This window comes from Myotis daubentonii, chromosome 1 (assembly GCF_963259705.1).
Source record: "Myotis daubentonii chromosome 1, mMyoDau2.1, whole genome shotgun sequence".
NCBI lineage: Eukaryota > Metazoa > Chordata > Mammalia > Chiroptera > Vespertilionidae > Myotis > Myotis daubentonii.
This window is the reverse complement of record NC_081840.1, coordinates 64,580,924-64,595,919: the sequence shown is the minus strand read 5'-3', so window position 1 is coordinate 64,595,919 and position 14,996 is coordinate 64,580,924. Positions and strand designations below refer to the sequence as shown.

Sequence of the window (14,996 nt, the reverse complement as noted above, 5' to 3'; positions counted from 1 at the left end):
TTTCCATTGATTTTCAGAGAGAGTGGAAGGAGAGGGAAAGACAGGTAGAAACATCCATGTGAGAGAAACACATCAACTGGTTGCCTCCTGCAACCATCCAGACTAGGGCCTGGGCCAGGGAGGTGCCCTGGACTAGAATCGAACCCTGCAGCCTTTGGTCCACAGGCCTACACTCTATCCACTGAGCCAAACCAGCTAGGGCAGCGATGTGTATCTAAAATCAGTCTTTCATTCTCCCTCTGTTTCTAATCTTGATCCTTCTCCCTCTACCTTGGTGAAGAGTGACCGAGCTCTTTCTCACATTCCCACAGATTCATACATTATCCCAGCGTTGACCTATCAACCAGGAGGTCAGTGTTCCTGAACACTCTTACTGCACCAAGCTCTTGGCCAGTCTCCTGTAGGAAGCTCCAAGCCAGCGGTTCTCAACCTGTGGGTCGCGACCCCTTTGGGGGTCGAACAACCCTTTCACAGGGGTTGCCTAAGACCATCAGAAAACACATATATAATTACATATTGTTTTTGTGATTAATCACTATGCTTTAATTATGTTCAATTTGTAACAATGAAAATACATCCTGCATATCAGATACTTACATTATGATTCATAACAGTAGCAAAATTACAGTTATGAAGTAGCAACGAAAATAATGTTATGTTTGGGTCACAACATGAGGAACTGTATTAAAGGGTCGCGGCATTAGGAAGGTTGAGAACCACTGCTCCAAGCTCTTGTACAGTCTGAAGACAAGTTCCAATCTGTGGAGTCCAAGGCAAGCTAGGAGTGCTCTGCAGTCAAATTCTTTTTGTCTATACTCCTGAAAAAGTGGCAGGCCCACAGGTGACCTTCAGGATTGAGACTATTGTCTCAAAAATCAAAGATCAGGGATTACTAGTATGTTAACTGACTCTCAGTTTCTGAATGAATGGACTCATTGAAACAATGGGACACTCCAGCACCCAGGGAATAGGCGGGAGCTACTGTAGGGAAAGTGATGATTACATGGGTACAAAGTAGATGAGAATAAGGACTGAAGTTTATTGGTACTAGGAAATTAGCCATCGCAATGTCAAGATGACAGTGAGCTGCACAGCCAGTCTTCTTCTTTTCTTGACATCTGAGCAGTTAATCATGGTCAAATGACCTGCCAGGTCATTGAACCCCTGTGCCATCTCACACTTCTGGGTGGGACACCATGGAATCCCTGGGCCCTGAACAGAATCTAGGGAAACTGTGCAAATGGCCCAGGAGACTATCCGTCACTAGCATGGCCTCTGCTGCTCATGTCAGAGCCCTACAAAGCCTCTGTTGTGGTGGGGGGATGACGCAGCTTGTATTTGATCCTGATTATTTTCTTCAAGCTTAAAATCTATGCATTCATCTCCTTGTCCTAGAATTTATAACGACACGTCAACATTGATGTCCTTGTAACCCTTGATGTCCTTAAATTTGTTGCTCCTCAGATTAGCTTGGATCTGCCTTTGGCCACTCTTGAAGGGGACAGTCTTTAGAGTGATGCTGGCCCTGTGTTGGGGTTTCAGGACTCCAATGCTGCCACAGAGAAAGGAAAACGTCAGAAAAACTTAAAGGAAAATGTCAGAAAAGCAAAGCTCCCTTTCATTCAGTAAGCCGGTCTCTCCTTTCCCAGTTTTCTCAGAGCCTGGCCTAAGAAAGCCCATGTCCAGAAATGATAGCGCTGACCTCAGGATAAAACAGGAGAGAAGGCTTAGCACCCCTAACACTTACAAGACTCTCTGCTGTTTCCTGAAGAGACCACTTCCTTCCACAGTCAGCACACAGTCTTCAACCTGCTCCGAGAGAGGGTTTGAAAATATCACCTGTATGGAGAGTGGCTGGTTCACAATGGCTGTTCCTAGGACCTAAACAGAGAAATCAGAAGAAAGGAAGAAGCAGAGAATTAATCTCATTCTCCAGTTCACCACACTTGTGGAGGACACTGTTCCCTAGGTCTGTTTTCTGAAGAGCTGGGCTTCCATGGATTTCAACTGTGGTTTGAAAAACTCATAAAAAAAACTACTAGACTTAATAAATGAATTTGGCAATGTAGCAGGATACAAAATTAACACCCAGAAATCCATGGCTTTTTTATACACCAATAATGAACTCTCAGAAAGAGAAACTTAAAAGAAATCCCATTTACCATTGCACCAAAAAAATTAAGATAGCTAGGAATAAACTTAACTAAGGAGGTAAAAGACCTGTACTCAGAAAACTACAGGACACTGAAAAAAAAAAGAGATAGAGGAAGACATAAACAAATGGAAGATTATACCGTGTTCATGGATTGGTAGAATCAACATCATTAAAATGTCCATACTACCCAAAGCAATCTATAGATTTAATGCAATTCCTATTAAAATACCAATGGCATATTTCACAGACCTAGAATAAATTCTCCAAAAATTCATATGGAACAAAAAAAGACCCTAAATAGCTGCAGCAATCTTGAGAAAGAAGAACAAAGTTGGAGGGATCACAATACCAGATATCAAGCTATATTACAAAGCCACTGTTCTCAAAACCTCCTGGTATTGGCACAAGGACAGACATATAGACCAATGGAACTGAACAGACAACCCAGAAATCAACCCAAACCACTATGCTCAATTAATATTTGACAAAGGAGGCAAGAACATACAATGAAGTCAAGACAGTCTCTTTAATAAATGGTGTTGGGAAAATTGGACAGATACATGCAACAAAATAAAACTAGACCACCAACTTACACCATACACAAAAATAAATTCAAAATGGATAAAGGACTTAAATGTAAGATGGGAAACCATAAAAATCTTAGAAGAATCAATAGGCAGCAAAATATCAGACATATGTCATAGCAATATTTTCACCGATACAGCTCCTAGGGCAGTGAAAACTAAGAAGAAAATAAATCAAAATAAAAAGCTTCTGTACAGCAAAAGAAACCATCAGCAAAACTATAAGAAAGATCACTGCATGGGAGAACATATTTGCCAATATTATATCCGATAAGGGCCTAATCTCCAAAATTTATAGGGAACTCATACATTTTAACAAAAGGAAGATAAACAATCCAATCAAAAAATGGGCAAAGGACCTAAATAGACACTTTTCAAAAGTGGACATACAGATGGCCAAGAAACATATGAAAACATGCTCAAAGTCACAAATCATCCAAGAGATGCAAATCAAAAGGACAATGAGGTACCATCTCACCCCTCTCAGAATGGCTATCATCAACAAGTGACAAGTGCTGGCGAGGATGTAGAGAAAAAGGAACTCGTGTGCACTGCTGGTGGGAATGCAGACTGGTGCAGCCACTGTGGAGAACAGTATGGAGTTTCCTCAAAAAATTAAAAATGGAACTCCCATTTGACCCAGTAATCACACTTCTAGGACTATATCCCAAGAAATCAGAAACACCAATCAGAAAGGACATATGCACCCCTATGTTCATAGAAGCACAATTTACAATAGCTAAGATCTGGAAACTGCCTAAGTGCCCATCAGCAGATGAGTGGATTAAAAATCAGTGGTACATCTACACAGTGGAATACTATGCTGCTATAAAAAGAAAGAACTCTTACCATTCACAACAGCATGGATGGACATGGAGAGTATTATGCTAAGTAAAATAAGCCAGTTGGAGAAAGATAAATACATGATCTCCCTCATTTGTGGAATATAATGAACAACATGAACTGATGAACAAAAATAGATTCAGAGACAGAGAAGTATCAAACAGACTGTCAAACTTCAGAGGGAAGGCAGAGGAGGGTGAGAGGTGGAGTGGGGTAAGAGATCAACCAAAGGACTTGTATGAATGCATATAAACATAACCAATGGACACAGACACTAAGTGGGTTAGGGCATGTGCTGGGGGGTGGGGGTGGCTGGGGAGAAGTCAATGGGGGAAAGGGGAGACATATATAATACTATATGTAATATTTTTGAAAAATATATTTCATTGATTTTTTAAAATATATTTTATTGATTTTTTACAGAGAGAAAGGGAGAGGGATAGAGAGTTAGAAACATCGATGAGAGAGAGAGAGACATCGATCAGCTGCCTCCTGCACACTCCCTACTGGAGATGTGCCCGCAACCAAGGTACATGCCGGAATCGAATCTGGGACCCTTGAGTCCGCAGGCTGACGCTCTAACCACTGAGCCAAACCGGTTAGGGCCTATATGTAATATTTTAAACAATAAAGAATTTTTTAAAAAAGAGAATATTCTTTGGCAGTTTTTGTTTGTTTCCTCTGATTGCAATTCTACCCCATCTCTTCCTTCCCTTTTATCATAACTGGCTCATTCTTTTCACATGAAGAGCTCATTCAGGGCTGTAGAGACAAGGAAGTGGCTTCAAGAAACCTAGAAGCACCTTTGGAAACCCCCCCCAGGGCGAGGCTTGCCAGATGCACGCTGCGGAGGGCACCAGAGGCTCGTGTGGCAGGGTCCAGGAAGCTGCTTGGCTTTGCTGAGGCAGCAATGGAAGGAAGGGACCCCTGACATCTTCCCACTCAGAGGATCACAGGACGTCAGAACAGGATGTGTCCTCAGAGGCCATCTTGTCTAACCCTCTCAATTGACAGTTCAGAAGCAGAGGCCCAGGGGTTTGCCCAAGGATGCACAGTCAGGAAATGGCAAATCAAACCTAAGCTAACCTTCAGGCAGTGCTCTCCCCCTTCTCAGGTCCCTCCCAATTGAGCTCACGTTGACCTTGGGGAAGGCCAAGAGTGGGAGGTGGCACAAGAGAGGGACCTCTCCATGGCAGCTGCTTAAGGTCCAACCACAAGGCATCCAACGGCGCAAGAGGATGGAAACATCACCCAGTGTTTTCAGATAAACCTCCCAATCCAGGTGGGAAGTACCTGGAAGCACCAGAAGAGGCAGAGGAAAGGAGGGGCTGCTTTTCTGAGCAGGCTCTCGAGGGCTCCTCGCTCTCCCAGCTAGTCCCAAGGAACCCCCAGGCCACTTCCAGGGCTCTTGCTTACATTAATTATGATGGTAGGATACACCAAGGTGATGATCTTGTTCACCAGGATCTTCTCGGGACTGCTCTTCTCCTCCACCAGGGCACTGATGCGAATCAGCTTGTCTGTGGACAGGTGCTGGCTGTACTGGGAGTAGGAGATTTGACAGGGATGGGTCTTTGCTAGGGAGAGAACACAAGGATGAGGTGAGACTGCTGGGGAAATCAGCTGGGCCTGGTGGATATGGGGACATTTTTATAGAAAGGAGGAAGCCAACATGTACGGAGCCCCAGTGAAGCGGGTACCAGGTTATCAGATGGAGAGACTGGGAAGTGAAATGGCTTGCCCAAGGTTATTCTGCTGGTAAATGGGGGAGCTGAGGCTCTAAAGTTTGGATGACTCGAAAGCTCAGGTTTTCCCCACTAAGCCAGGCTACTGTCCTTGAAGGAAGGGTAGAAGGAAGAAGAGGAGACAGGAGGCAGAGGCAGAGGCAGAGGGAAGGAGACAAGGGAAGAAGAAGAGAAATCTGTGCTGAGGAGACACCAGGAAGATGGTGTCACAGGGAAGCCCCAGAACCCTTGTTGGCTGGCTTGACCCCAGTGGTATTTCCATAACCCATCTGTGTACAGAGTCCCCGTGCCCATACCCAGAGCCCATACCTTCTTCAGGTAAGAGGCTGATGAAGGCTGTGTCCTGCCAGAACGGGGGCAGGGGGCTGCCATTATGCAGCAGAGACTGAGCGCTCAGGTTCACTCTGAGGTCCTTGGACTGGAGCGACATGTTGAGGGCCAGCAGGACAAACCTTATGTCCTGGCCCATGTTGGGAGGGTCGAGCAGCTGGAATTTCAGGGAGACCTGGATAACATCACCGGGCCGAAGGGAAGGTGAATCCAGCCTCCGAGGCAAGGGCTTGGAAGATCGTGAGTCTGCTTGGGAGTGGCCCCGGGACTTCCCAGTCTTCAGCTTCTGAAGAGCCTTCAGAAACACCTGTCTCTCCTGGGGAGAACCTGGGAGGGCGGAGAGAGCACCATCGATGGGCCAGCGGTTAGGCCGTGGCTGAACATCCTTCCCAACAGCCATACCAACACCGCAAGGTTGTTCCAACCTTCATTTCCAACAACAAATACTCCCTATAATTTATCAGGTGCTTTCTAAGTGCCAGGCTCTGCTGAGCACTTCACTCCTTTCACACCTCACATCACCCATGAGAGAGAGAGATTATTATTATTCCACATACAGATGTGGAAAATGGGGCTTTGAGAGGGCATGTCAGTTGCCCAAGTCTCACAAATTGCTGGGGGCAGAGTCCAGGTAGAAGCCAAATCCACATGAATAAAGTCATCTGTGCTCATGACCAATAGACTATAGCCGTGGTTGGCAAACTGCGGCTCTTTGGCCCCTTGAGTGTGGCTCTTCCTAAGCCTTAGGAGTACCCTAATTAAGTTAATAACAATGTACCTACCTATATAGTTTAAGTTTAAAAAATTTGGCTCTCAAAAGAAATTTCAATCATTGTACTGTTGATATTTGGCTCTGTTGACTAATGAGTTTGCCGACCACTGGACTATAGTATTGTCACTATTCCATGGGGAAGACAAAGGCCCACAAATGCCTTTCAAGACAGCAGGGCATGATTTGATTTCGGTTCCAGCACTACATTATTAGTCAGGTGTAGACTACCTGAATATTGAGAGATGAAAAACCACAGTGAAAAAAAAAGAGGAACTCAGTCAAGCTGAGTTCCCAGAGCACCCAGATCTCAGTCCTAGGGGGCGCGGTGGCCGGGAAGTGCAGGGGTACTCACCGTGCTTCCCTAATAATCCCAGCAGCTGCCTTCACTGGACACTTACTGTCGCCAGGGCCCCGCTTTACCCCCTTAGTGCATCCCCCCCCCCAGGCAGAGGTCACTGTGTCCCCTTGCTCTGGAGGTTGTTCTAAGCCTTGTTTCATGCGGAAGAGAATCTTGAGACACTGGCTTCAGTAAGAGTGGACCCAGAGAGATGTGGGTCAGGTTTAACTCATCTGTGGTTTGCTCTGCCTTCAGATCTTGTCAGGCTGGGTGGGAGGAGACAGAATACTGCCTGGCTGAGCAGCACACTCAGGCCCACTGGACTATAGCTCCAGATCCCCCAAGTTCACAAGGAACCCTGTGGACCTTGTAGCAAATGCTGCCCATGCCCCACCCATATTGCCTTGGCATTTGCCATTTCAATGCCCATGTGCCCTAATTTCAAATTCTAGCATCTGCTACTACTCTTTGCCTGAGGCTTTCTCTGCTCTTGCATGGGGCAGACCAAAAGTGCTAGAGAAGTTACACCCCCAACCCATGACCAACAGGATCTGGTGGATAAATAATGGCCCCTTGCCTCTTGGGTGGGATAAATCTAGGCCAGCGATTTTCAACCTGTGTGCCCCAAGAATGTTTAAAACATGCAAGATGTGACTATTTAGTCAGGGCACTGACCTCTTTTCCCTTAGATTGTCAAATAAAAAAGGACAACAGCCAGCACAACAATAGGCACCTGGTGTGAATGACTCAAAGTTATTTTTGTCAGATCAGCAAAAAATATCTTTTTGGTGTACTGCAGAATTTTAGTAATTAGTGTATGTGTGCCATGAGATGAACAAGATTGACCATCGCTGACCCTGGATGTTGCTCTACACTTTACACTGAATCCCTGATAGGGTGGTCAGATTTAGCAAATAAAACTACAGGGCCATTTAATTTGAATTTCAGATTAACAACCAGTAATTGGAGACATGGTTAGACTAAAGCATTATTCATCCTGTATTTTCTCTGGCAACCTCACTGTCAGAGCTCCCCAGCCGCCCATCTTCGAACAGGCTTGATGGGGCCCCTGCACTGGCTCCCTCCCCTTCCCTGTCTCCCTTGCTCACTCTCCTTCCTTCCAGTAGTTCCTGGATTGCCTCACAGATAAACCACTTGTACTTGGATCCTTGCCTCACAGATCTGTTTCTGGGCACCCCAACCAAGATAACCCAGAGTTGATGGGGGTGGGGAGGGGATGGACAGTATTGCTGTGTAGCGCCTTCCTAGGCTTGGATTTTGGAGCTTCTCTATGGTGGCCCCAAAGGCCCACATAGACAGACCACAGACACCCACTTGCCAGCATTCCCAGCAATTGCTCCCCCTCCCCCACCCTCCACACATTCCTGATCCGTCCTCCTCAGATCCTGCCCCTCACCCTGCTTTTGGCCCTCATGGATTGGTTATTTTTGCTTGGCTCCCTAGTGATTGAACCTGGTGACTGGTCTTCCTCAATTTCCAGGAATTAACCCACAGCGGACTAATTTAGCTGCCCCTTTGCCCCTGCTGGCCTGGATAAGAAGCCCCACATCTCCAAATCATCTTCTGCAGGGGGCGGGCACAAGAGTGAGCACATGGCCTTATAGCAGCCCGGGTGCTGACTGGTGATCGAGTTCGTCCTCCAAACGCCCAATAAAACACAGTAAATTCAACAATACATTAAAGGAAATTAATTTAATTAATTAATAAGCGTTTGTTTTTTTACTAAACGCCCCCATCTTCCGTGGGAGGCTGATTTGCGGGTAGGCGGGGCTGCGGAATTCATGTGCTGTCGATAAGAGGCCTGTCAATGGCCCTAAAGTCAAGGGGAATGTCTGTGGGAAAGTGCTCACTGGCCTGTGGGTGGGGGTGGGGCGGGGGGCACGAGGCAGTGAGGCAGTGGGGATGCCTGAACTGGGAACTCAAAACTGAAGGGCTGAGATGGACCTGGGTCCTGCCCCACAGACACCCTCTGTTCCCCAGAGGCCTATTCCAGCTGGCTGAGGGGTTCCCTGGGGTAGGGGGAAGGTGCCCACAGGACCTGGGCTCTGAGGGGGCTGGTATAGTCATACCTTCTTCATACTTGTAGTTCTCCGTGATGTCATCCCGCTCATCACTCCGGATGCTCTTGGTGCTGATAAAATTGCCCACAGAATGCGTGTCCCAGTGCAGCCTCTGCTCCTTTCCTCCGTGGACGAGCCAGCACACACAGTCGGCATTCACCATGGAAAAGACAAAGGCCGTATCGTAGTTCAGATCCACCTCTCCCTCTTTGATGGCTCTGACGGAGGCAGGGCCACAGCAGAACATGCCTGGGGGAGAACGGAAGAGCCATGAGGGGCCGTTGCAGGGACAGGCGGGGCCGAGGGCGGTTTCCGTGGGAGCGGGTTCTGCCTTTCCCACGGAGAGCCTCACCATTGCTCCTCTCCTGAGGCGTGGAGTCCAGCACCTGCCAGCCTCCGTATCCGGGAGGGAGGTCCTTTCGGGCCATCCAGCACTCGTTCCAGACATGGAAGTTCCTGAGGGAGAAGCCACGGGAGCCAGTGTCAGATAAGCTAAGGGCAAGTTTGTAGTGCTTGTGTTCCTGCTGGAGGAAGGCAGGGGACGATGAGCAGGTGCACTGACCAGTAGAAAGACAGACGTAGCACCCCCAGGCCTGCAAACCTCTGTGGGTGAGAAGTGATGGCTCTTCCTCCTGTGAGCCCGCCTGCCCTGAAAGGAGCTTTCCTCTGTTGGTGACTAGAGGATGAAGGCTTCCAGTGTCGACTGAAATTAAAAACTCTCTCTCTCTCTCTCCCCCTCTCTCTCCCAGAAAGTCCTTGTGCCATTTCCTGTGGGTGCTGCTGACTCAGAGGCAGTCATGGTCTTTGTGTCTGGAGGTGAGACTTCCGGTCCTCCTGCAGCCACAGGCTGAGTATTGAATGAAGGGGGCGGCAGAGGAAAACCTCAGCCGGGACAGGGAGCTCTTATGATGTTTAGATTCTAAACTCAAAACCATTGTTTTTGTGTTGAGCTGTGTCCCAGCCTTTGGGTTGGGGATACGGAGCCGCAGGGCTGAGGAAAGTGAGGGTGGGGGGCATGAGAGGGCATCAGGCTCATGGACTCACTTCTTCTGGTGGGGTTCGCCCTACAAAGAGAACGAGAAGTTGTCTCTCACCAGACAGTGTCCTTCTTATTCTCCAAAATCCTGCCCGTGGTGTCGTAGTACTCATCTATGATCAGGTTCCCGTCCGTGTCGTGGCCAGAGTCAAAGTTGGTGATCACGCGGGTGGGGATCCCCAGGCACCTCATCACTGCAAAAAGGGCAGAAAATCTTCTGGGGTTGTGGATGCAGGAGCTCTGTGGCTTCCTGGAGTTAGGGCCTGGGCTCAGGGAAATCATTCATTTAGCGCCTTCAGGACTGAGCAGGAGCTGTCTGGGGCACTGTGTTGGTGATGCTGTCAACTTCCTCCCCATCCTCCTGAGCTCCTCTCCCTGGTGCTCCCAGAAGCCACTGCGTGCAAAGGTGCAGGTTGCTTCAACAAGCACTGTCAGGGCCAACAGAAAGTCTAGGGAGGCCGGGGTTCCCCTGCCTGGGCCAGCAGGGCGGGGCGGGCACACCCCTTTAGCAAGGCTCGGTGGCCTGACTCAGTCGCACTTCTCTCCTGGCCATAAATTTCCACCTCCAAACCAAATACCTGGAAAGTTTTCCTTTCTATGATAGAGATTGTTGGCTGAGGACATCAGATTCTTAGGCAAAGAGTCCTGTGGTTTGGACTGCCCCCTTTTCTATGGGTGGATTGTCTTGGCAGCTTCTCAAAGAAAGCATCACAGATCCAGCCAGAGGGAAGGAAACTGTGGAACAGAAGCCTAGAAAAGGGAGGCTGTACCTGGTGGAGCAATTCTGGGAAAGCGGTAGGATGTTATCTTTATTCCTGACGGTGCATCTCTTCCCTTTGCCAACCAACTTCTTTTCTTGTCCTCTGCTCTGTTTCTCCCACTCTGCATTCTTTTAAGAACAGCAATATCTCCCAGCCCATCCTACCACCAAGGCCCTGGGGATCCCTGTCCCCTCAAGTCCAACTGTGAAGCAATAATAATAATAATATCTACCAGCAGGCATGGTGCTGTTTTGCATACATTATGCCCAGGACAACTCTACGTGGAAGCTGATGTTATTATCCCCATTTTGCAGATGAGGAATCAGAGGCTAAGAAAAGTTTGCTCACCTGGACCAGAGTCACACAGCTAAGAAGTGGCAGAGCTATCCCTCAAATCCTGGTCTCACTGCTCAGCTTGTACTCAATTCTGAGTTCACCTCCCAGTATTATGCAAACAGTTCAGCATTCTAGTATTTTCACCTTATTCCACATCCCAAGCACTTTCCTACGTTATCAAATATTTGGCAAAAGCAAGATTTCTAGGGGTGGTTATTTTTAGATATTTGGTTGCTTTCCATTTTTTCCCCTGTTGTAAATAATGCTGTGATGAACATCTTTATAGATCAGTCTATTTTCCTCCCTGGGGACAGATTCCAGGAGATAACATGAGAGTCAACAAATATAGTGGCCAGCAGCGCCTGCAGGTCTCTCCTTGCAGCCGCGGTGCGACAGCGGAGCACAGGCAGCGGTGGTCAGAGTCATGGCAGGACCGGCCTTAGGAAGTTCCTTCCCCACTTTGACCGAGTATTAGCTGAAAGCAGTGCTGCAGAAACTGTAACCAAAGGAGGCATGATGCTTCCAGAAAAACCGCAAGGAAAAGTATTGCAAGCCATAGTAGTCCCTATTGGATCGGGCTCCAAAGGAAAGGGTGGAGAGATTCAACCTGCTAGCCTGACAGTTGGAAATAAAGGTCTCCTTCCAGAATATGGAGGTACTGAAGTAGTTCTAGACGACAAGGATTATTTCTTATTTAGAGATGGTGACATTCCTGGAAAGTATGTACCAGTAGACGGAAATAAATCACTATGGAAATGGCAGCATGTGAAGCTGCCCATTCCATTGAAGTCCTGAAATCTTTCGTCATGTAAATAATTTCCGTGTTTCTTTTATAATAAACTAATGAAAAAAATATATAGATACTTCTCGGCATTGTTCACATACTACTGTAATTTTTAAAATGTTCATAATTTTTAGTTCAAATACTTATTTATATTAAACATTTAATTGCTTATAGATTTTAGTTTAGGCTCCTTCTCATACGTTGGCACAAAGCCTCTCCAAGCTAGGGCATGGACACACCCCTGGATATGGCCCAAGACAGGGAGGAGAGAAGCCCAAAGGGGAACCTGGAGTTCTCCTTGGAGTGGCACGTCTGCACAGGGCCAAGGAACAAGGGCAGGGAGTGAGCAGAGCCGACAAGCGAGTTGTAGGTGGAGGTGACGCAGGACAGCCTCAGAGGGGAGGGTGAAGGTTCGAAGAGCTGTCACTGAAGGAACCTGAGACAGGAGTGATGCAAGAGCATTCAAGTGAGTCAGGAGCATGGCGTGGGCCAGGATTTATGCTAAGATGACAGTCAGACGGGTGGGTAACACTTATGGTAGTAAGAGAATGTGCCAAGGAGAACTGAGTAGGGAGAGCAGTGAACAAGCCTCTGTTCTTCACCCGGATTGCAGAATTCATGATCAGCCCCTTGAAGTGTCAGTGGTGGTGCCCACTCCTGCCCCACATGTCTGGATGGGCACAGAGTAGACGCGCATTAAATTGTGTTGGAAGCAGGTTGTCTTTAACCTGTGCACAAGGTTTCTGCAGAGTATCGCTCCCAATGATTCACAGTTTGACATGAGACTCAGGTGACTCATTGATAATGCTGTGGGAGCTGAGTCCCTCATAAAAAAGAAACCCATATTGTGTGTGTGCATCTACAGGCATGCACACTCACATGGTGATATTTGGAAAAGGTGGAGAAGATCTCAGAGCTGGGAAAGAATTGGAGTTCCCAAGGCATACTACAGAACACCCAGCATGAATTACTACCTCTCTTTACTTGGCCATTTTAGCACTTATTCGGTGACAAGTGTCAAGCCCTTGCCATGAACCAGGCAGTGAGTTAGATGCAAAGTGCACAGAAGCTAAAGACATTCCTGCCCTCCAGGAGCGCAGCTTCACTCCTGCCTAGTGGCAGACACTGTGCTGATGGGGCATGAAAACACGCAGTCTGTTTCAGGCTGGACATGAAGGCTTCTCACCAGTTCTCCCTCCACCACCAGCCCTGCCTCTGCATAAAGAAATGTAGCTCCAATTTTATAAGAGAAATTAATGGAAAGTTAGAGTTCAATTTATTGAAATTCATTTGGTCAGCTTTGCTATCACACTTCCATGGCTTATACTGAAGAATAGAGTCAAAGCCCCAGCTAATATAAAATCAAAGTAATTGCATTTAAATTTGATGATTTTTAGCATCTTTTAACTTCTCCCGGGTTGTAGTAAGCTTCCAAATGGTAGATGTAACCACTTCCTGCTCCACCTACCATGCCTTTAATTGTTTCCACAACAAGATGGTTATCTTGCCTTAGTTTTTCAGATATGTTAGCACGAGGTCATATTCTCACTTGTCTGCAGTGACAATAAAACCTAAAACTGCTCTAAAAAATAAAGCCTACTTAAAAAAAAATGTAGCCCTAGGTGGTTTGGTTCAGTGGTTAAAGCGTTGGCCTGCGGACTAAAGGGCCCTAGGTTCGGTTCCAGTCAAGGGCAATGCCTGGGTTGTGGGCTCAATCCCCACAGGATTGAGCAGCCAATCAATGATTCTCTCTCATCATTGCTGTTTCTATCTCTCTCTTTCCTTTCCTCTCTGAAATCAAGAATAAAAAAAATATATATAGGGATGTAAAGAAACAGGAAAATTGTCAGTCAATAGAACTAGATCCAGAAATGACAGGGATCCTGGAACTAACTGACAAGGACATTAAAACAGGTATTTTAAATACTGTAAATATGCTCAAGAGAAAGTAAAGGAAAACATAAATATAATAAGAAAAATTGAAGATAAAGAAAAGACTCAATGAAATTTTTAAAAATCCTCACCCAAGGATAATTTTTCATTGATTTTTAAAGAGAGTGGAAGGGAGAGGGAGAGACAGAGAGAGAGAAACACCGATGTGAGAGAGACACATTGATTGGTTGCCTCCTGCACACACCCAACCTGAGGCAGGGGATCGAGCCTGCAACTGAGTTACATGCCCTTGACAGGAATCAAACCTGGGACCCTTCAGTCCGTAGGCTGATGCTCTATCCACTGAGCCAAACCAGCTAGGGCCCAATGGAACTTTTAAAGGTGAAAAATACAATCTATAAAACAAAAATACATACTGGACAAAATATTATACAAATATAACAATATACTTCCCTGGCTAGTGTGCTCGGTGGTTAGAATGTTGGCCCACACACTAAAGGGTTACAGGTTCAATTCCTGGTCAAGGGTATGTACCTGGGTTGGAAGGCAACCAATTTATTTCTCTCTCACACATTGATGTCTCTCTCTCTCTCTCCCCTCTTTTCCTCCCTTCAACTTTCTCTAAAAATCAATGGAAAAAATATCCTTGGGTGATGATTAAAACAACAACAACAAAAGATAATATACTTTTTTATAAGAACACCTTTAAATACAATGCTATATATTAAATACATCAAAATGTTTCCCTATCTTGGGGGGAAGTGAATGGAAATGGCTTATGAGATAAGTGGGGGAAATCAATTAATTAGTTACATTTTTTAAAATGAGGGGCCTGAAGAAGACCTATTACAATAAATGTCATGACACGAGGAATATGATTAATTTAATCCCAAACACTCCAAGGAACAAAGCAAGAAAATAAACCCCAAAAGTGCTAGAGCCCAGCTACTGTGTGTCAGTGGTTGAGTGTCAACCTATAAGCCAGGAGATCTCAGTTCAATTCCTGGTCAGGGTACATGCCCAGGTTGTGGGCTCAAGCCCCAGGGGGAGGCGTGGAGGAGGCAGCTGATCAATGATTCTCTCTCATCATTGGTGTTTCTGTCTTTCTTTCCCTCTCCCTTTCTCTCTGAAATTAATAATTTTTTTTAAAAGACTAATCAAGTTCTGACCTGATTAGGTCAAACCCACTGAAGATAATCTCCCTTCTTAGAATCAACTGATTTGGGACCTTAATTACATCTGCAAAATTCTTAAAAAAAAAAAAAAAAGTGGTAGAGAAAATAGAAAGATGAAGTTTGGTAGATGGCTAGAAAAACCTTTTAGCCCAGCTGATGTTGCT

At 46.3% G+C, this 14,996-nt stretch overlaps 1 protein-coding gene across 1 annotated transcript in view; it reads right to left on the bottom strand.

The window, feature by feature from the left end:
• Window positions 1-402: 402 nt before the first annotated feature.
• The window catches only part of TGM5 (transglutaminase 5), a 28,744-nt gene continuing 14,150 nt past the window's right edge, over window positions 403-14,996 (bottom strand). The window contains exons 7-13 of the mRNA XM_059703656.1: window positions 9,942-10,077; window positions 9,200-9,303; window positions 8,857-9,096; window positions 5,637-5,984; window positions 4,999-5,159; window positions 1,748-1,881; window positions 403-1,552 (exon numbers count right to left, since the gene is read on the bottom strand). Of these exons, the coding sequence (XP_059559639.1) occupies window positions 1,399-1,552; window positions 1,748-1,881; window positions 4,999-5,159; window positions 5,637-5,984; window positions 8,857-9,096; window positions 9,200-9,303; window positions 9,942-10,077 (1,277 nt within the window). The 3' untranslated portion in view covers window positions 403-1,398. The remainder of the gene's footprint in view (window positions 1,553-1,747; window positions 1,882-4,998; window positions 5,160-5,636; window positions 5,985-8,856; window positions 9,097-9,199; window positions 9,304-9,941; window positions 10,078-14,996) is intronic.